Here is a 22,889-nt window from a genome sequence, read left to right on the forward strand (position 1 = left end):
ATAGTTTCTGCTCTCTCTGGGCTCTGTCCTTTAACATCTGGGTTAACTGAATCGTGCAAACAGGGTTACTAGGCGCAGAAAACAGCTGGGCATGTGGCTGAGGCCAGACCGAACACGACTAGTTCTTAGAAACTGCTTCTGGAAATCCCAGTGCCAACTAGCATGCGTCACGTCTGAGCGCCGGTAAGGAATGAGCAAGACCGGGTAGAGTTTGGACTTTGGGAACTAAGTGCACTTTTGAGGAGGCTTTTCACTTTTATGTAAGTTTTGAAGCTGGCTCCATATCAAGAAAGGAGGTGCAAAATGACAAACTCAGTTTAAATACATATGCTAGCACTCACATGCTCCGCAATTTCTCGGACACAGGGATGCGTGGGAAAACTCAGCAAACCCGAGTTCAGCTTCACTGTAAGAGTGGCGGCCAAAGCCGCTTAGCGCCTCCCTTGACTATCGGAGGGTGCGCCTTTCAGTCTACTGCGCCTGCGTGCGCGCGCAAACCCCAGGCCCCGCCTCTCTGGTCGGGACGACAGACGTGCGCCGGGAGGCGGGCTGCGCATGCGCGATCGCCGCGTCAGCCACTTGCGCGGGGCCGGTGACTGAAAGTGCCGGGTCGTGTGTGTTCAGCGTGGGGGTAATCTGCCGCGCAGCGTGGATCGGCGCGCGGAGACAGGGAAAAGCGTGGCAGAAAGCTCTGTCCCGGGCTGCAGGAGTCAGAGGTAGTGTTTTTTTTCCTGTCCCCTTCCCAGCCTAGACCATCCCCCCCACCCCGCACCCTGAGTTTCTCCTGGGGACCCCCCTCAGCGCCTCCCGTTCTGAAGTGAGCCCCAGGCAAGGTCATGAAGCTGGTGAGGAAGGACATCGAGAAGGACAGTGCGGGGCAGGTCACCCTCGTCCCCGAGGAGCCCGAGGACATGTGGCACACCTACAATCTAGTGCAGGTGGGCGACAGCCTGCGCGCCTCCACCATCCGCAAGGTCCAGACCGAGTCCTCCACGGGCAGCGTGGGGAGCAACCGTGTCCGCACCACCCTCACCCTTTGCGTGGAGGCCATCGACTTTGACTCCCAAGCCTGCCAGCTGCGAGTCAAGGGGACCAATATCCAGGAGAATGAGTACGTGAAGATGGGGGCTTACCACACCATCGAACTGGAGCCCAACCGCCAGTTCACCCTGGCCAAGAAACAGTGGGACAGTGTGGTTCTGGAGCGCATCGAGCAGGCTTGTGACCCAGCCTGGAGCGCTGATGTGGCAGCTGTTGTCATGCAGGAGGGCCTCGCCCACGTCTGCCTAGTCACGCCCAGTATGACCCTCACCCGTGCCAAGGTGGAGGTGAACATCCCCAGGAAGCGGAAAGGCAACTGTTCCCAGCATGACCGGGCCCTGGAGAGGTTCTATGAACAGGTGGTCCAGGCCATCCAGCGCCACATCAACTTTGACGTTGTAAAGTGCGTTCTGGTGGCCAGCCCCGGATTTGTGCGAGAGCAGTTCTGCGACTACATGTTTCAGCAGGCGGTGAAGACGGACAACAAGACGCTCCTGGAAAACCGCTCCAAATTCCTTCAGGTAAAACTCTTACCCGGAGATAGCGAAGAGTGGGCAGAGGGATTGGTATGAGTGGTTCCTGATGTTTTAGAACTGGGAGGAGCAGAAGGCTTAAAACTCGGTTCAGCTGGGAGTATAATCAGTAAAGAGATCGGTATAGTGTCTAGCACCTTCCTAAGGTAACCTTTGCTAAAGTCCTTAAATAGGTAAGGCTTATTCGTGCTTTTATCTTATGCCATGTGGGCTGATTAATGGATGCTTTCAACGATTCTTTGTCTTTCATCATTCTGATTCTAGGTACACGCCTCCTCTGGACACAAGTACTCCCTGAAAGAGGCCCTTTGTGACCCCACCGTAGCTAGCCGCCTTTCAGACACGAAAGCTGCTGGGGAAGTGAAAGCCTTAGATGACTTCTATAAAATGCTGCAGCACGAGCCTGACCGCGCTTTCTATGGACTCAAGCAGGTGGAGAGGGCCAACGAAGCCTTGGCGATCGACACGTTGCTCATCAGCGATGAGCTCTTCCGGCATCAGGACGTGGCCACCCGGAGCCGGTACGTCAGGCTCGTGGACAGCGTGAAAGACAATGCAGGCACAGTTCGGATATTTTCTAGTCTCCATGTGTCTGGGGAACAGCTGGGCCAGTTGACGGGAGTAGCTGCCATTCTCCGCTTCCCTGTGCCGGAACTCTCTGACCAGGAAGATGATTCCAGTTCTGAAGAGGATTAAGACTGACATTTAATAGTTGCTCCTTCTCCGTTACTTCTCGGCATCGCTTGACAGGTGCAAGAGCGGCACTTGTTGATCGGGCTGGGATTTCCTGTGTGTTGGTCACACTAGGACATGTATTCAAATTAAATAAACCGAAAGAAAAGAACGTCCAAGCATTACGTTTTCTGATTAGAGTTTTTTTTTTTTTTTCCTAAATATCTGAAAACAGCAATTTGTGTACCTAAGAGAAAAAGTCTATTGTTTGGGTTTGGTTCTACATGGCATTTTTTCATTTCATTTAATGATCCTTTTCTCACTTCTTTCTAGTTTTTTTTTCCCAAGATTTGACTACATTTACTACTTAAGTGGTAGCCAAAGCATAAATAAAGCCAAGTCTGAGATACTATTTTCTTTTAGAGATTTGTTGAACTGGTCGTTTCTAAAACTCCCGTTGCTCTGTGGTTGTTCTAATCATATTTTCTGCAGACAAACAGTTATTTTCAGGCAGTGGAGGTCTGCTCTACCAAGGGTTCCCAACATAGTCTCAGGACCTAAAAGCTGAGATGAGAGCCTGTGGTCCACTTCCGGTGGAGCTGGGGGTGAGTGCGCTTCTGGGCACCTCTCCAGCCTGGCCTTCAGCTCTTACATTGAAACCTGGCCACATTCTTCGGTTTGCTGAGCTTTATTTACTGCTACTTGGCCAGCGTTACACTTTACGCGGTGCCTGTGGCGTTAGTCCGTGTGCTCTCATTCATACTGGTCCACGTCATACGTGAAGAAAAGCGTGTTCAGGGAGTTGAGTACCTTGGATGATTACGTGGAGGTTGTAGTCTAGCACTTCTAACTGTAGATACAGAATTTATACAAATTACCACTAAGACTGTTTTTACTATATATGTGTGTGCCTTAGATTGGGAGCTTCAGAGATAGGGAATCGCGACTTCATCTTTGGCAAAGCTCAGTTTAGCACATGATTAGGAATTCTGTCTGCAGTCTAGATCAGCGATGCCTGAGTCATGTAAAGTTAAGTTATTGTTAATCTGTGGGCTTTGTGGTATAAACACGTTTGGGGTTATAATAAGTTCAATAAACTTGTTAACTTGTTTAGATTTTTCCTATGATGGTAAGAACTGGTACAATCATGATCTATCTTTACCTTCTAAAAATAACTCAGGTTGTCATTTCATCTTAATAATTAGCTTTAATATTAAGACTTGTAAGTAAAATAACTTAATAGGAATAGAGAGAGAAAGTCATTACAGTCTTATATTTAGGGCCTGGTTGGTAACGGATCCTGATATCAGGACATGAATTACTGCTGTAATATCTCTAGTGCTAAAATGAAGTCTAAGAAACCCGTGAGTACATTTCTAGAGCAAAAGTTCACATCGCGTGGCCGTAGCTTGTCGTTGGGAACCCTTAGTGCCTAAGCTGCAGCCCAGAGCAACTAAACAGCCTTTCACCCCTGGAAGTGGGTGAGAAGTCATCGTTTCTGCCAATTACTGAGATAAGCTGGGTGTGGTAGCCTGTGCTTTTAATCTCGGTGCCTGGTTGGCAGAGGCAGGTGGGTCTCTGAGATCAAGGACAGCTGGGGCTGCGTCTTAAAGAAAAATCACCCAGAGGGTTGCAGTAGGCTTTGGGGCTGATAAGCTGATTCAGAACTTATTATTTGTATGAGAGGTTGATTCGGAACTTACTGTTTGGGAGACCAAACAGTACTTGTTGCAGACTTGTTAGAATCTTGAATCCAATGCTCAGCTCAGAACCAGTATTAACTTGTAGCAGCGTCTCCAGGTGATTGCTGTGTGGAATAAAATCTGATACAAATGTCAAGGATAGCCTTTCAAAGCAGAATTAGGAAGTTAGACTGGGTTTCCAGATTTAAGGTCAATAGAGTGTTCTAATGTGTCTATAAGACCTCTAGGTAAACGCCAGTTTTTATGTATATAAAGTATATAGGAAATGTAACACTTATTTTTTTAATTAATTAATTTATTATTATTATTTTCAAGACAGGGTTACTCTGTGTAGCCCTGGATGTCCCGGGACTTACTCTCTAGACCAAGCTGAACTTGAACTCAAGAGATCCTCCTACCTCTTGAGTGCTAGGAACAAAGGCATGCACCACCGCCACCCACAAACGGCTTCTTTTTTTATATTCACATTTTATGTTTCTGTCCAAAGTATAATTCATACTATACCATAGGAACAAATACAAAAATAATGATAAAAGCAAATTAAATTTAAAACTATTAATTATCATTGACTTTTCTAAAAATCAGAGTGGAACTTAAATCTTCGGAAATTTTGCCTGCTGGTCATTAGAAAGAACAGAAGCGCCTTAACCTTAGATGTGATGGCTCTCGCCTTTAATCCCAGCAATCGGGAGGCAGAGGCAGGTGGATCTCTGTGAGTTCGTGACTGGCCTGGTCTACAAGAGCTAGTTCCAGGACAGGCTCCAAAACCACAGAGAAACCCTGTCTCGAAAAACCAGAGAGAGAGAGAGAGACAGAGAGACAGAGAGACAGAGAGACAGAGAGACAGAGAGACAGAGAGACAGAGACAGGGAGACAGAGAGAGACTTGAGACATGGAGCGACTGAAGGGCAGGCAGGTATAGACGTGTCGCAGAAAGGAGTCTGGATGCACCAGAACGGGAGCCAAGCAGACGGATGGAAGTGAACTGTTTTACAAATAGCCACCGCTCAGCTCCATCTAGGACGGGCAGAAAGAGACAGGAGTGTAAACAGGAAGACTGCTCAGAATGGTTTGTAGTAAAGAAAGGAGAGGCACGAAAGCCGTGACCATGCAGCACAGCTCACAGTCGGGATGCAAGGATGTGACCTGGGCTGCAGGTTTTTCAGAGTTACAAAAGTAGGCTCTAAAGATAAACTTCAGATTCTCCCAGTGCTAGAATGAAGAAACAGTTCAAATAGGAGGTAAGAGAAGCTGACTTGGAAGGAGAAATAGTTTAGTTCAGATTGAAGTGTACGGGACACCTGGAGTGTTCTTTCTGTTTGAGGTTGGGGCCTCAGTGAGGTCTTCCCTCATCAGTCTTGTAGAGCTGTTTCTTAAAAAAGTATTGGGATGTTCTGATTTAATTTACTAAAAGTTGTTTTTATTATTCTATGTTTAGTGCAAGCAAGCATTAACAAGCTATAAGCCAGAGTCCTCAACTGTTCAGCAAAGGGTCATGGCCCCTTTGGGAGTTGAGTGGCCCATTCACAGGGGTCACCTAGGACTTGCAGAAAACACAGATATTTGCATTACAATTCATAACAGTAGTAAGATCACAGTTAAGAAGTAATGAAGAAAGTAATTTTATGGTTGGGAGTCAGTACAACATGAGGAGCCGCATTAAAGTGTCGTTGCATTAGGAAGGCTGAGAACCACTACTGTAAGCTCTAATTCAGGCCAAGACATTAGTTGCTGCCCATGACCTCATGCTGCCTAGTATAATAGGTATCTTAAAATTTTTTGCATCTATGTTAGACCTGTGGAAGAATTTTTGCCAAGTTTTATTTTTATCATAAGAGTAGAAAGTACTTGCTTTGATGTTTTATTTGAATTGGCCTACAATTTTATTGACATATTTGCCTCTAAAACGAGCAATGAGAACCACCTAAAGTGAAGAACTCGAATACATGACTAAAAAGAACCGCTAATCCAGGGTGGCATATTCCTTCCTATTACCTAGCCTTCAGAAGGCTGAGGCAGGAGGATGATGAGTTCTAGGCTAACCTCAACAACATAGCAAGATCTTATCTCGAAAATTAGCTGCATTTCGGGTTAGGTTAAAAAATCCTCAGCAGAATAGTTTCCTTGCCATTCGTACAGCGCTTTAAGCCCTGTCCTGTGAACAAGATTCGGCACCTTGATTGCATGTGCTCTGAAACAGATTCCCAGACTGCTTCCATGTTTTCTGTACATGTAGAGATTAGCATGTAAGTCAAACATCTACTAATACCTTTATTGTTAAACAATTTTTGGTGTACATATAATTTAAAGATGAAAGCAAGTTTACTGATGAATGAAGTAGATGTGTTTAATTTGACATAAGGAATCACATGTTTGTGGATGGCAAGTGCCCATCTTCAACACTTTTGGAGTCGATCCATACATTTCTTATATACTCTTCTATAGTGCTGAGACTGCCAGTTGTCATGAATGCATTGTAGAAAATAATAGAGGTACGTTTAGGAACATTTCATAAGTTCTTGGAAGTTCTGGCCAAATCCATTTTATTTAACATTAAATATGTTGCCTTGGCACCCTGGTTTGAGTGAACCCTACAAAAACACCTGAGACACTTGTAGGTTTAGAAATTGCTGTTTTGTGCTCCTAGAGAAACAGTGGCTTAGGAGACAAGACTACAATCATAGCCTCATTCCTAGGCATTTAGATATCAAATTATCATATCATTGGATTGTGTTAGAATGTTTAATTTAAACATTTGTTGAGTTGTCTGACTACTTGCTCTTTCATTATCCATTAAGATTGATTGCCCACATTCCAACTATTTTTAGGATGCTAATTTAATGAGAATGCCTGTTTTCTATAATGTCAGAGAATTGGAGGACTTGGGACTATTTTGATCTGAGTGACATACTTGCCAATATTGAGGCAGTTGCAGCATCTAGCAGGCTGCAAATACAACAGAAATCTGAGCTAGAGGCCCCATGCCTGCTGTGCACAGATTGATTTCACTGCCCCCATTCCAGGGATGGAGTAGCTCTGTCTTTAAATCTCAGGTCCTCTGATGAGGGCTTTAAAATGCCTTAGTTCTCCAAGAACCTTTTGAAAAAGATTTTTATCATCGTTTTCATATGAGAAAAATTAGGGACTTAATGACCTAAATCACAACCAGTGAATGTAAAATGTACCCTATATAACTGTTTCATTGAAGTGCATAAGAATGCCAATTCTGTTCCCCAGTTGTCTTTTGGGTATTTGTCATGTCTGTGTCTAGAGCAAAACTAATGAGGTAATAACTATATTATATAACGAGCTTACATTTATTAAATTTATCTCTTTTCCACTATGCAATCTATTGAAAGATCAGCAGTTCAATCCTATGATTTTTTTCTGTCTAAAACATAACTGAGCATTAGAAAGTGTATAGAAAATTTGTACAGAAGCAAGCCCCTCCAGGCTGACAGGAAGTTAGCAAGCTTGTTTCAGTTTTGAAACTTAGCATCTCTGTGTGTGCATACAGGTGGGCCTGTGGGCACCTGTGCCTGTGAGGGCCGGGCAAGCTTTGGTGTAGTTTCTTAGGCACAGCACTTTTTTAAAAAAAATTATTTTAGAAAAGGTCTCTTTTGACCTGCAACTTGCCAAAGAGGTAAGGCTTGGCTGGCCAAGGAATCCCAAAAATGTCTTTGTCTCTACCTCTCCAGGGCTCAAATACAAGATGTCACTACACTGGGCTTTTATGGTTTGAAATCTGGGGTCAAACCCAGGCCCTGCTGCTTGCAAAGCCATCTCCACCCCCCCACCCCGCCAAGTGAGCTCTCCAGCCCCTAAACTTATCACAAAACATAATAACTTTAACACATTCATTTACTAAAGGTCTTCATAGCTGCATTTGTGATACATGTATATGCAAATTAGATACTGGAAAACAATTTCCACAAATGGCCAGGCTTACAGAGAAGGAAAAATGCCTGCTAGAAGTGACCACTACAGCCCAGGTGAGTCCTGAGGCCCTATCAAAAGCGATATGCAGCCGGGCGGTGGTGGCGCACGCCTTTAATCCCAGCACTCGGGAGGCAGAGGCAGGCGGATCTCTGTGAGTTTGAGACCAGCCTGGTCTACAAGAGCTAGTTCCAGGACAGGCTCCAAAAGCTACAGAGAAACCCTGTCTCGAAAAACCAAAAAATAAAAAAATTTAAAAAAATTAAAAAAAAGAGAGATATGCAAAGGGTTAATTAATCTTTTTCTAGGGCCTGCAGACCCTTCTGTGGGATAGCAGCTAGCGTTCCCAGTGAGGAAAAGACTGACTTAACATGAGCTTATTCTGTCAAAGAAGTCAAGAAACTACAATGTTATTCAAAATGATTTGTCTATAAATTGGTGATGGTGATGGTGATGATGATGATGATGATGATGATGATGATGATGATGATGATGATGTTTGCAGTGCCAGGGAGCAAACCCAAGGCCTCCTTCCTAAGCAAGTACTCTGTTGCTGAGTACCTGGATAGTGTCATGGATAGGATGACAGTCTCAAACAGCCAGGGTTTTTCCAATACCACCAGAGTCTTCATAAGAAAATTCAAATGCATATTGGAAGCTGGATTGTTTTTTAGGAGAACAATTGCAGTAGAATTCTAGTCATGAAATGTGTTCAGAGGCAGGAGGTCCTTCTGAGTTCAAGTCTCAGTTGCAGACGTTTTAGGTCTGGAATTTTTCATCAGGCCCTCGTGTAAACACTGACCAGAACTTTCTGCTTGACACCACTGTGAAAGATTGCTCTGTGGATATAAAACATTAACCTTGCGTTTCAGCTCATTTGATCTTGCCACTGTAATTTATAGCTTATTTTTCTTCTGCAAGTATGTGTAAGAGTGTTTTTAAAGAGGGCAAGGAGAGAAAGACTAAAATATACTTCAGTAGACCGTGCCCAGCCTTTTAGCATCATAACTGGTTGAATCTGAAAGGACCTCTGAACAGCAGGTATAATCTGAGGCCAAGCAGGCTCGTCACATGCTCAAAGTCACACAAACAGGTTTTCAGAATGTCTGCATTCCTGTTTGATTTATCCCATTCCAATTTCAAATGTGTGTCCTTGCCACCAGCACATATTAGGAGTTTACTGGATGGGCTAAGGAAATGAGACAGAATTCAGGATTTTATTGGGCTTTAAGCCCTCCTATTCGCCAACTATTCTTCATCTTGTGGGAGGATAGTTCTCTCTGAGCATCATAAGTGACACTCAAAGGCATGTTTTCCATTCTATTTCTGAAACCTGCCTGCCTATTTCCCAAGCCACTTACCAAGTGCCTACTGTGTGTCAGTACACTGTGAGCCTCCACAGGTCCAAAGTAAAGACAGCACAGTCCCTTCCTTCCAGAGCAAAACAAAGACCTGTCAGCCAGGAATGTGGGGGCCCAGACAGGTCGCTAACCCAGGCTGCCTTCCGGAGGACTTGTTGCCAGACCCGAAACTACAAGGATGTGGAAGCCCAAGGCCATCTCGCATTGCTCTCTAGAGATGAGGCAAAGATGGGGAGTTGAGAGCATTCTCCTTTTAAATCCCCTCAGCGTTCCTTTAATAATTTGTTTAAGGTGTGGTCCTTTAGCCTTTAGTTCCTCTGCATATTACATATTTATAGTGTAATTAACAAACTTAGAAGAAAAGACATGGAAAGGGGGGTATTACATCAATTCCCACCCTAGAGATAAGAGAAAGTTGTTAAAGTCTGGTGGGAAGTACTGAGAGGACTTTGGGCAATTCTGGAGCCTTTGTTGGTATCCGTGATATTATTATCCTCTCTGTTACTGCCTTGCGAATCACAGGAGAATGCTGAATTAGAACCAGGAGTTTGGCTTGTTTCTCTGCAGTGCAGCAAACAATAAGTTTGCTGATAAGTCTAAGATACTATTTTTGACAGGTACTCTTGTTAGAAAAGAAAAGGAGGGGAGAGGGGAGGAGAGCAGAGGAGAGGAGAAGAGAGGGGAGGGGAAGGGAGAGGAGGAGAGGGGAGGGGAGGGGAGGAGAGGAGAGGAGAGGAGAGGAGAGGAGAGGAGAGGAGAGGAGAGGAGAGGAGAGGAGAGGAGAGGAGAGGAAAAATATACCAAAGATAGAGTGGATGAGAGTTACCACCTTGGGCTTTTCTGGAAACAAACTGAGGATGGAAATCAGGAAGCAAGAAAAGACAGACAGCCTTTGTAGACCTACGGAAGGATTTCAGGATGGACAAAAGGAAGACCCACTGGGGCCTTTCTTATCTCCTCATTTATCATTTGGTCCCTAGTTGTAAAATTTAGTAAAACATCTTTGACAAACTTATGTCTGCTTGCATCACATATTTCATTAAATGGTCAACGCGAGATGAGAGTGGCAGAAGAGAAGGATGTTTTCTCCAGAGGGTGTACTGTCCCAGAAGGAGTGAGCTGTGAACAGTTCTTCCGGTGCCCGTTTCTAAAAGGTACTTATTCCCTACCTGAAGTGAAAAGGAGGAGATTCCTGTGAGGAACTATGGAAGAGGGATCAAGATAAAAATAACCGGCCAGGGCCATTCTGGCACACACCTTTAATCCCAGTGTTTGGGATGTGGAGTCTAGGGAATGTCTGAGTTTGAAGCCAGCCTGGTCTACACATTGAGTTTCAGGGCAGCCAGAACTACATAAAGATCCTATCTCAAACAAGAGGAGGATAAATAACAAGAGGAGGTGGAGGAACTGTCTCATCAAACATGGACATAAATTCTCACAAAAGCAATAAAATATACATAGTTCCCTCCCAGCCTAACTCCTTTCCTACAACTTAATAGGACTTAGTGGATGTAATATTTTCCTATATACTCTGACAGTTTTCACCCTTATATATGTGCCCATGTCACAGAAAATAAATGGGAAATAGTGTGAGCAGGAAAAGGACTTCTTACAATGCTTGTACATTTAGAGCACTTAGATTTGCATCACACCTTCCTGTAGGTGAATTGGAAACAACAAAGTAACAAAACTCAGTTTTATGTTTGGTACCCTGGAAAGGATACAGCCCACCAAAAGTTACAAAATAATACTATTTGCTACAGATACAAAAGACAGGTATTAGCATTTGCAACAACATTGCGTTTCTGATTAAGCCGCTGATGCCAGACTGTCACCTATGCCATTCTCAGGGTGTTTGAGAACTGAGCTGTGACTGTCATGTCGCATCAGAAGGTCATGCTTTTAGATGCTGATTTCAGGAAATCATCTCTTTGTTTGTGGCTTGTTCTGCTCTCTTCTGCTACAGAATGAATAAGAGGGTGAGGATCGGTGAGATGGTTCAGCAGTTAAAAAGTCTGATGCTCTTTCAGGGGCCTAAAGTTATATTCCCAGCACCCACATCAGGCAGCTCACAATGTAATTCCAACTTCAGGGGAATTGACTCCCTCTTCTGATTTCTGGAGACACTTGTGCACGCGTAAATCTTTACACACACACACATAAATCTTTAAAAAATGAATAGGCAGTAGCAAGATGGGAGCTGTGGTGACCTCCTGCCAGTTGGTGGCTATCCCCAGGGGTGGGCATGATATCAGAGTACAAGTGTCACAGAACAGGGAGAAGGTCATACACTCCAGTCAGGTTTATGATAAAAAAAGACTATAGGAAGAATTGGGTTGTAGGTTATCAGAAAAAGGTGAGAGAGAGCTTTGCTACAGGTTTAATAACAAAGCAGCTTTTAAGTGAAGTAGATCATTGGATCATAGCCTGTGACAGAGGGGATGTTGCCCAGGGCTGCTTTGGGGTTGTGTACAAGCTTAGACAAAGAAACAGAAATGGGACCATTTGGCTACTGCCACCTTAGTCACTAGTGGGAGCTGTGACTTGGTCCTCTGACACCTGAGCATCCCTACCTTTAGGTGGGCTGCTGTAGGATCACTGGTCTGTGGCTAGGGTCCATCATTATGAGTAAAGGATGCTACCACCATCTGGGTAGGGGTGGGTACTGTAAAGAGGGCTCTTGGTGTCATAGTCCTGTAGGCTCCACTGACTTGGCTTGGAGCAGTAACAATAATCATGGGTTATTTTTACAAGCTGTGTAAAATAAAATTTGACTGACTTAGGCTTAAAAAACAATCTGTTTTGTACCATATATCAAGAGCTGCCAAGCTTTGGGTTTGGCTGGCTGCTAAAGTACGGCCTGCTAGGAGAAAATTCCAGGGCTGGGGGGTCACTGACTTGGAATGTTTTGCCAAACACTCCCATATTTCCAAACTTATTGGGGAGGAGGGGCATTTAAACTTGAATATTATGAAGAAATTTGTTTAAACCCGTTGTCAGTAGACACACTAAAATCTTGAGGTTCCCGGCTATTTTTTTTTTAAATAGTTTGCCACATTCCAATGACTTGCCAAGTTGCAGGGCACTGTCTTTTTGTTATTTTCCTCCCTGTCATCTCTGCCCACTTCCCCAAAGAAACAGGCAATGGGGAAACATGCATCTTTATTTTGATTGCAGTATTCTTGGCAGTTGGCTAGTGATTTCTCCAAGTGGACTGTACCAATTACATACAGAGTTTCCCATCATACTAATGCCTAAAGCTTACTCTCAAGTGAAGTAGACTATTTGGGCAAAGGAGCCTAGGCGTCTACACAGACTGCAAGCTCTGCAACTGCTTCTTAACTGTGTCCCAGGCAGACCTGGGAAGTGTCATCCCCTAGAAGGTCATTTGGCTTTAATGTTCTGTGTGGCCCCAGTGTGAACTACCTTTGCTGGCTAGGGAAGGAAAACGGATGTAAGCACTGTAGACAAGCAACTTTAAACAATTGGAGAGAGGAGACTACTTTAATACCATTTATAGGATTTGGCTACTTCTAGGCGTTATTGAATTTGCTATAGCATCTTTACAAGAGTAATACTAGTAAGTTTATAAATAATGATGACTTTTTACTGTATATGTGAGTTACAATAGAAGGATTGTGTGTGTGTGTGTGTGTGAGAGAGAGAGAGAGACAGAGACAGAGACACAGAGAAACAAACTTCTATTCCTCAAAAGAGGGAACTTATAATATTTTGAGAATGCAATAATATAGAAGATTATAATATGTTTTCATGGTATAGGATGGTTACCAATATTGTTGAGAGCAGGAAGATACAGAACTGGTTAGAATCTTGTGAAAAGGTGGTTATTGGCACTGGTCCTGCCCTTGAATGTTTCTCTGCTAAGCTGGTGTGGTGAGAACATTGGCTGCAGCTATATAAATGCTGGCAAGTCATATTGTCATTACAATCCTCAAGTTCAATGTCATGAACTTTTATTTATAAACAGAAAAACAATAAAAGTTTCCTCAGATTGGCAAGGAATTTGTAACCATATTCATAAAAAAAATACATGGAAACTTAAGAGTTTAATTAACTTAGTTTTGTTCCTTCTGTTGCCTTTTTAAAATCACATGTATAATCTAGGTATCACAGTAGCCATGGGAATGCGACCCAGAAAGTACATTGTGCCTCTTGTCATAAATCCTCACTAAAGTACCCCACCAAAGGTGTTCAGACCAGAAGCACAGACAGTCTCCATGAGAGTTGGTTACACTGAGGTAGAGATGGGCTGACTTCCTATCTTTGTAGTATGCTCCATAAGCATGTATCACCCCATAGCACAGAGAACGGAAGCAAGAAAGCTCACTTTGGTGAATATATGAGCATATATGACGGACACGGCAGAAGACCTCTGAGTTGTGAGTTGGGAATAATAGCCCATCAGATGCTACTGAGAACAGAGTGCTCTTAAGAGTTGGCTCTGGCCCTCAGGAACCACGGAGTTGAACAATAGAAGCCTTGCAGCACCATGGTATAAAGATGAATTCTTTATCAGCCTTGATCCATCATTAAATTCAGTCAAATAATATTAATGTTAATTCTTACATTAGATGGTAGTTACTTTCTCTTCATGTGAACAATTCTTAGGGCACCTGTTTATTATCTGAATGTTGTCTTACTTTTTTGTATCCTTCCTTGGATATTTCAGCCATGGGTAAGTCAGAAACAAATCATAATTCTTTCCCCACTTCTTAGTTGCATGTGGAAATCTACCCTGGTAGTGTAAATATTAAAGGAACATTGGAGGAAGAGGAAGCTGCGATAGGAAAAAAGAGAAGAAAACATAGAACTCTGCTACTGACATTATCTGTGTGGGAATCACCACCTTAATTCACCCATCACTAATCTTTTGCGCTTAGAACTAAGCCAGAGCCTCTGAGAGCAATTGCTAACAGTTGCAAACATCAGACTGGCCTTCCAGAGTTCATACACCCTCTTTCCATGGTCCAGGAGGGAGGAGAGAAACTGGCTCTCTCCTTTATAGTCTATATCTCCTTCTATGCCACAGCTTTACATTTTGTCTCCAAACATGACTAAGAAGTGTGTAGATACTGAGAAAACAAATCCAAACGAAACGGTCACCTACCACTTCACAACAGTAAAACTTAGAGAATACTTACTAAATGCCTTTCCGAGGACAGGCACTGTCCTGTGTTGGGGACGTTCATCATATATTGTCCTGGTGTTAGAACCCTGCTGCCAGACCAGCACGTCCAGATCCAGTACAGTCACCTGCTAGACAATATGGTCTAGACAATATGCTGAATTAGTGGCTGAGGCCAGTCTGAGCGCAGGCTTTGTACCTGTTTAGAAAATATAAATTATCCAGCCAGGTAAATTAGCCTAATATCTAATATAAAACTACTTTTCCTTTAATATAAAAGTTAACTCGATTCGGGAAATAACCAGGCTAGCTTAAAGATAAACAATTATATTTTTACTTATTATAAGGGGAAACTCACGCTACAAGAATGGGAAATCCAAGTTCCGCTGTGTCAGGCGGGAATCACCCAGAGAGAGAGAGCACCTGGACCCTCCCAGTTTTTCTTCCTAGGCTCCAGGTAGCCACGCCTTAACTAGGTTCCACTTCTTAAAGATGATTGGTTAACAGAGCTTCCCCCATCACTTTAATATGATTTTTCTGAATACTTGCATTAAATCTGACTCCCCTTATCACAAGTTAGAAGTAGTACCTGGTCCACCAACAATAGCTGCTTCTTTTGGTAGATTGTTAAGTGGTGTCGCATTTAGATACTCAGAGTCAATTGCCTTCTTAGGTTATTAGCATGGGGACATCTGGGTGAGGAATTTGACATTAATCTGAAGCATCAGGAAGGAAGTGCAGGAAGCTCAGGAAATGCCTTGCTCCGGAGTCTCAGCTCTTCTTGGGGTCAGCCCAGGTCACATGCATCTCTCAGCTCTGCTCCTGCCCAGCTGACTTCAGGGCCCAAAGGAAATGGTCGCCCGCCGGGGAAGAGGGAGGCAGTTCTGAGCTTCCCGACTCCTGACTCCCAACACACATGTGTTGTGAACCTGAATATTGTCTTCCAATCCAGCTGGCTAAATTTAAGCACAGTTTGGAGAAGACTCGGCCAGCAAACATGTCCACATTTCCTGTTGGATATCAAATGTTAATCAGAGTAGTACACAAATATTTATTCTAAAAGATCAAGGTCTGCTGAGATTTTTACTCTCCAAAAATAAACTATAAAGTTAGAAGAAGCAACACGGAAGCCCTGAGAGTACAATGAAGGTGTTTGCTACCATGTCTGACTGCCCAAGAGTCTGACTCTGGGAACACACATGCTAGAAGGAAAGAACGGACCCCCAAAAGCTGACCTCTGACCTCCATATCTGTGATGAGTACTCATGTACACAAACACACACACACACACACACACACACACACACGTTAAGTCATTAGAGATGGTCCCAATTTAACAATACAAAGCCTGTAACAAGTATTTTTTTTCCTACCTTCCTATATTTGCTAGATTTTTTTAAGGCCTGGATTGGAGAAACAGTGAATACGATATGTAATTCTAAAAACCCTCTGTTTATGTGAAATTAAAATCCACCTGGGTAGAATTTTACCCAGGTAGAATCCCTACATGCACTTACTCATTTTTTTTTTTCTTTTTTCTTTTTTTGGTTTTTTTGAGACAGGGTTTCTCTGCAGCTTTTTTAGAGCCTGTCCTGGAACTAGCTCTTGTAGACCAGGCTGGCCTCGAACTCACAGAGATCCACCTGCCTCTGCTTCCCGAGTGCTGGGATTAAAGGCGTGCGCCACCACCACCCGGCTCATTTTTTGACTTACCCATTTGACCGCTATTGGCATGGGCAGGAGAGACTTTTGCCTAGGAGAATCCTAGAGGAAACACTGGTAAGTGTATTCCTGAATTTCACTTGGCTCTAGTTTCAGAGCCTTGGCTGAAAGAGAAGAGATGCCCTTCCCCATGGCAGGAAAACAGAGCTAAGCGTTCAGTAATAGCTTTGAATGTAAATGACTGCCTAGTTAGCAATCACTGATTCTTAAATACATTACTCATAGGTCATCCCAGCTCTTGGGAGGCAGAGTCAGGCAGATCTCTGTGAGTTTGAGCCCAGCCTGGTGTACAGACTAAGTTCCAGACCAGTCAGAGATACATAGTAATATATAATGGGAACCTGTCTTTATTTTTTTTTAAATAAAAGATACTCCAAGGAGGTACCTAATTGTAATAGCTCTCTGCTGCATTAGTTGTGTTTATGGTACCGTTAAATAATACAAAGCTTTCTTTACATAAAAAGATTATTAGCACTAACATCATGATCTTGACAAACTGGGCGTGATTTATTGAAAATATATCACTAACAAAAACTAGACTCCCCCAAATTTCTTAGGCTGGAGGACAACATCTAGGAAGCTAGTGTCCAAAGGTGAAGGCTCTAGAATGAGAGTATCTGGGCTTGATGTCTCTAATGCTGATCTCAGTTCCTCCATCTGGACATTGATGCCACCGATTTCTGTGTTAAAACTGACTCTGCAGTTGTTAATTTTCAAGGCTAATGACATTAGTTAAAAGCCTTGTTCAGACCTGTAGGTCTAAAATCTCCCTAGCTCTCAAGAAATCTCCTTGAAGGCTGAGCATATTTGTCAGCTTGCAAAGGCCACTTTTCTGCGAGCGTCAATTAAACTCATATCTGTGCTTTCAAATAAAGAGAATTTTTCCTTGAAAGGATAATAATTAAAAATATCTTAAAGTCTATCAATAATGTCTAAATTTGCTTCACCCAAGAAGTTCATGTTATTTTTTTAATCCAAAGGAATTATTTCAAGCCATGGCATACAGTTTTCATGTTGCCTTCATGTGACTAGCTAGATGCTCCAGAAACTTCCATTCTTCTTGAGGTAGGAGGGTGATGTGGTAGTTTAAATGTAATTGACCCCCAAAGTCTCACAGGGAGTGGCATTATTAAGAGGTGTGGCTTTGTCGGAGTAGGTATGATCTTGTTGGAGGAAGTATGTCACTGTGGGGGTAGACTTTGTGGTCTCAGGTATGCCCAAGTCACACTCAGTGTCTCAGTCCACTTCTTGATGCCTTCTGATCAAGATGTAGTGAGCACCACATCTGCCTGCTCCCCTCCGTGATGATGATGGCCTCAATCTCTGAAACTGAATGAGATGTTTCCCTTTATTAGAGTGACCGTGGTCATGGTGTCTCTTCAGAGCCGTAGGAACCCTAGCAGTGACTGTTAATCTGATTGCTTGTTAGTTAAGCTCACTCCTGGGAAGGACTGTCAATAAAACTCCTCGCCAGCCATCACAAACATTGCTCCATTAGAGACAAAATTCTGAAGATTAACTAAGAGCCAAATGACCACATCCCGAGGGCAGAGCAACTAACTTTCTAAGCTCATTGATTTTCAGGTTTCCTCCCAAAGTTCCTCTGAAGTTTCTACCCACAGCATATAGAAAAATTCTTTTCCAGTGAGTTTCTGGAAAGCAGTGTGCTGAGTTATTTCACTTGTGTTTGGATTCAAGCAGCACAGGGGTGGGGGGGGAGTTCATTTACATGTTTGCTTTATGGCCGGTTATAGCAGGTGGGGGTTTTCTTTGCAGAGACATTTTCAAGTGGTGTCACACCGCAGCTGTGGTCCCTCACTTTGACGGAACTGATGTCCTAATATAAAGAGAGATGGACACTCTCGGAGGCCATAAACTTGCATCAATCTGGGCTCAGTGCAATGCTACTTAAAATCCCTTGTGGGCGATAGATTTGAAAGCTTTGAGGCTATGCACTAAGAAATCATATCTGAGGAATTTTATTCTTCTAAACATTTAGTCTAGTTTAGACCTACTCAGATGTTAATCTTTCCAGCGCTCTTTGTCCCAGTTTTGGTTCCCTTACTTCTCCTAAAAGCTACTTGCAGTTTAGTATACCAAAATAGTTGAATACAAGGAAGGGATTGGGAAGAAACTACCCTAGACTTGGTTTCCGGAAAGCCAGATCCAAACCTGGATTTTGCTACTACTTTGGCCCTCACTAAACCACTATCAGCCTCTTATAAAGGGGAATGTGACCTCTTTATATGAGGTGAAATGTAGGGAAGATTTAATTTCAAAAATTCCTTATGTAAGCATCTTGTGTACATGATATATACTCAACAAATGCTAAATCTGTTGCCATAGAGACAGATGCTCACAGTTTTGCAGGGCCTCCTTGTTTAAGGAGAGGTAAAATGTGGCAGAGGCAGATGAATCTCTGACTTTGAGGCCAGACTGATCTACAGAGCAAGTTCCAGAGCAACTAGGGCAACACAGAGAAACCCTGACTTGAAAAAAAAATGAGTATTACTTCTAAAAGTCTACGTCCTGGCCAAAAAGAGATTATTAACTTCCTCCCAGAGAAACTGAAATGGTTTTGTAACGACAAAGAATTATACAAATCAGCAGTCTTATATAACTGTGGTTTGCCAACAGTAGAGATGAACAATAACTTATGATAAGAAAAAGAACATTTATATAGTGGCATACTGAGTTAAAAACTATAGCTCTCTAAATGTGCTCCATTGGGATGAGAGTATGGAACTGATATTGTGAAATAGATTGCACTTCCCCAGGACTTTTCTAATATAGATCCATGCTTATTTGGACCAATAACTTTTAATGTTTGTTTATCGCCCACGTGCGTGTGTGTGTGTGTGTGTGTGTGTTGCATGCATGCATCATGCACAAGATAAAACAATTTTGAAATTTAACAGGAAGATCCAGTGCAGGATTTCCGTCTGCTATCTCAAGACTGTTTTACAGGTTTTCTGGGAAGTACAGTTAGGCACAGCTTAGCTGACAGCTCTTGAATCTCACTGTGCTGTAAGAATTTCCTGCAAGAGCCAAACTGGTGGGGCTGTGTACTCAGCCTTGCTACTCTTTGCCTCATTCGCTTTGCACAATGTTCTTTGAGAATATTTTTTTATTCTTTTCTGTGGAGAGAGATAGAGAGAACAATGAAATGCCTATGCCCCGAGAAAGTATGAGAAATAGAGGTGGGTGCACACCCTCCTGTTTGGGTCATAATTGCTTCATAAACCAATTCACTCTATACGACTATTATGAAGCATCCAGTACTAAAGGGGTTTCTAATCTCTTAAGAGTTTAATATTTTGATGCTGTAAATTTTTATATTTTTCTGTTTGGCCAGTGTCTAAAAGTCAGACACCTATCCCAAGATTAACAACAGGCTCAAGACATTAGTTACCACAAAGACTCCAGAATGTAGCTTAACGTAACAAGGGGTATTTCACTCATTTTTCTCAGCACAGTGTGGGTTGGATGATTTCACTGTTTCCTGTGCCATTGCAAACATACGACCCCAAAGTCACAGACAAGGGGAAGAGGAAGATGAAAGGACTTCTAAACGCTTCAGCCCAAGCTAGAGTACACACAGTCCAAGCTCTGTTCAACATCCCCCAAGGCAAAGCAGCCCGTTTAGCCCCACCTAATTGCAAGGAAGGCTGGGAAATATGGGGGACTAGGGGAGTACATAGTATTAAGGGATAGTTGCTAAGCAGGAAAATATTGAAATTATGTACCTATTATATTAATGATTGATCTAAATATCAATCAAATTAAGAGTAAAATTATATAATATTGTCATTATCTTAGTTTTTATTGGCTTGGCTTTGTTGAGACCATACAATGGTAGAATGTCCAATGTCCTCTTCTTTTCCAATTTTAATGTCGTTGATTGTGTTTAAAACTCTCTACTCTTTCTTAAGAAGATGAAACTGGTCCAACTGTATAATGCTTAGTATTTATGTCAGTAAATGGACATGTCATACACCCCTTGCATCAATATGCCGCTGTGTGTATATAGTGCGTATTTTTCCATTTGACCCAAATGGAAGCAGTTATGTATCCTGTCAGCAACCAGTCCTGCTTTATACATTATACACATGTTGGCTGATCCTGACAAGTTTATATACAGTAGCAAACATTCAGGCTTAGAGTCAGTAAACTCGAGTGATCCTCAAGAGCAGGAAAAGAAGGTGTGACTGCCCATAGTTTGCAATTCCAGACTGCCGAGGGATTTTAGTTTGGATCAGTGTTTCTTATAATCTGTCCAATGGACTCAACTCGGAACTCTGCTCTCACTCCACAAGCTTGTATTCCTCAAAATGTTATGATTTCAGACAGGTCCCCCATGCACCATTCTACATAAAAATGGTTCTACTGAAATAGAATCTCTTCCTTTCTACTTCCTATTATCTATGGGTGAATTGGGTCACTCATTCATAAGTGGAAGATGATGTCACTGTAATATATATGTTACTAGTGTCAAGGACAATGATTGATGAACACAGCATAGACTAACATGGTGTTGTGCACAGTGCCTATTTTCCTTGTGTTCTGCTTGGTTTATTTTTTTAACATGTGTATCACTTATGGGAAGAACTCATTACATGCTTAGCTCAATACTTTGTTCATTTTGCTACTGTCCCCAAAATTCTGCAGCCTCAATATGTGCTCATCTCTCTCCACGCTCAGTATAGAGTTTATTTGATCAAGACTTAACAGTCCTTGAAATCAGACGTGTCTTTTTATTTGGGCTGTTATTTGGCTTTGTTTGTGCCTTGACCTTAAAGCTATATAGTTGAGTTGCATGCCTTGGATCTACCTTTATCATAAGCTCTGCTATTTTTACATGCCAGCAATAAGACTGACACTGGGCCTATGTGAGCATTTGCCATGTGGATACGGTTCTCTTTTCGTCCTCTATATGTTCAACAAAGCATCTGTGTCTATCAGGATCCCAAAATATTGTTCACATGTTACATCTCACTGAAGGCTCCTGCCAACAGTGCGAATGAACAATTTGTGTAGCTCCTTATTGAAACTGCTGGAACCCAGAGATAACTAAAATGAATCTGAGCTCTCTTCCAGCCAGCTCCCCCTTCTCTTCCTCACATTGATGTAGGGCCCCGTTTTAGCCGGGAGACAAGCAGAGCTAGCTCATCTCAAATGCAGAGCTCCAGCCTTAGTAACTGCCTCGAACAAGCAGAGGCAGAATTGTCCTGACAACACCTCACTATGCCATAGGTCTTTAAATAGCACCTGGCTAAGTAACCTAGCCTGGTGTTGACCGAAGTCGGTGACTTGTCTTGGCTTCCTATCTACTCCCCTTTTTGGTCTCCATCTCTAATGAGGTCTTGCCCAGAAGAAACATGGCTGAACAGTAAAAGGCTTAGCACTGCCAATCTTTCTGTCTTGCATGAGCTGCATTCACATCCTATGATGCTTTTTGATGAGGGCTCATTGCTGTTCCCCATACTTCTTGGTGTAGGAGAGGGGACAAAGAATAAAGGCAAGAAAGTACTTTTCTGTCCTTGGGTGATCAATAAACTAGCCACACACATTATACACGTTAGCGCAATGGCTTAGTCCTTAGTTTCCTACCATTTGAGGGAACTGGCTAATTGGGTAGTTTAATAAAGACTTCTCTGAGCTCCTTCATGGACACACTTGAGTTAAAAGATACTTATAGAAAGATTCCAAAGAGCCAGCTTCACTGAATCCAGTGGTAAGTGAGATCTCTCAATGAGGCTTGACTATCCTGAAATTCTTCCAAAGTTTAGGTAAGTTTAGGAGGTAGAAAAAAAAATGTCCAAGATGGGACACCAGGTCTAAATGCATTATTTAGACATTCTATTAGACCTTTGGCTGAAACCAGAGATACTTAAGATGTAGAGCCAGTCGTAAAGAAGGTACTATGCTTGGGACTAAATCAAATTTTCATTCATGTTAGAGAAGACAAGCATCTTCAAATGTCCTGTGAAAGGTCTTCGTAATACTCATTTTACAACGGTGCTGGGCCATGACTTGAGCACAGATACTTAAGTCACAGCCATTTATGAGTAGACACTTATAGCGTATAGCAATACTTTCTGACATACCAGCCTTCGAAAATTGAGTCTGCTGACCCTTGAGACCTCTGGTAGTTTGAGTTTTGATCCCATGAGCTCGATGAAGACAAATCCCACGAACAATAAAATGATTCTTTCCTTGGTCAGTATTTAGCCTGTGGTTGGGATTTCAGCTATCCCAGAGGAGACAGAATGGTGACATCGAAGTTGGTGGATAGGGGTCATTAAAGACTATGAAAATGAAAAGAGGAAATGGAATTGTGTCTTTAGAACTGCCTGTCAATTTTCTTCCTACCTGCCCACAAAGTAGACAAAGTTGTTTCTAACTGTGTGCTAGTGCAATAGAATTACACATATTATCACACTTGCCGACTTATTTCATGAGCCCGAAAGGTACCACTAGCATGTTCTGTCTGGAGATGGCTGGTGTATTGGTCACATCTAGAACCTGTAGCTTGAATAAAACGCACCCTGCCTTAAGAGCGCTATGCGTCTTACGCTCTCCTGCTAAACAGTCTGTGAACTGACTGCTTTGAGCCCTGATGTGCGAAGTTTCAAGGGTTAAAGAGAAACTGTGAGGAGGGGTGCATACAGTAATCATTAAGCCACATGGTTATTCAACACATAAGAAATGACTTAAACGTGAAAAATGCATATGAAATGTATAGGAATCATTCAGATTTTAATTTCCATCCTCC

General features: G+C 42.7%; 2 protein-coding genes across 2 annotated transcripts in view; both read left to right on the forward strand.

Annotated features, from left to right (window-relative positions):
• The window catches only part of Itga1 (integrin subunit alpha 1), a 139,486-nt gene that overhangs the window by 10,589 nt on the left and 106,008 nt on the right, over window positions 1-22,889 (forward strand). The gene's annotated exons all lie outside the window — the stretch shown is intronic.
• Window positions 748-2,428, forward strand: Pelo (pelota mRNA surveillance and ribosome rescue factor). The gene is made up of 2 exons (XM_038321160.1): window positions 748-1,562; window positions 1,839-2,428. The coding sequence occupies exons 1-2, from the start codon at window positions 837-839 to the stop codon at window positions 2,268-2,270; spliced, it is 1,158 nt and encodes a 385-aa protein (XP_038177088.1). The 5' UTR covers window positions 748-836; the 3' UTR covers window positions 2,271-2,428.

The sequence above is a fragment of the Arvicola amphibius genome, chromosome 3, assembly GCF_903992535.2.
Source record: "Arvicola amphibius chromosome 3, mArvAmp1.2, whole genome shotgun sequence".
In the NCBI taxonomy this organism is placed as follows: Eukaryota; Metazoa; Chordata; class Mammalia; order Rodentia; family Cricetidae; genus Arvicola; species Arvicola amphibius.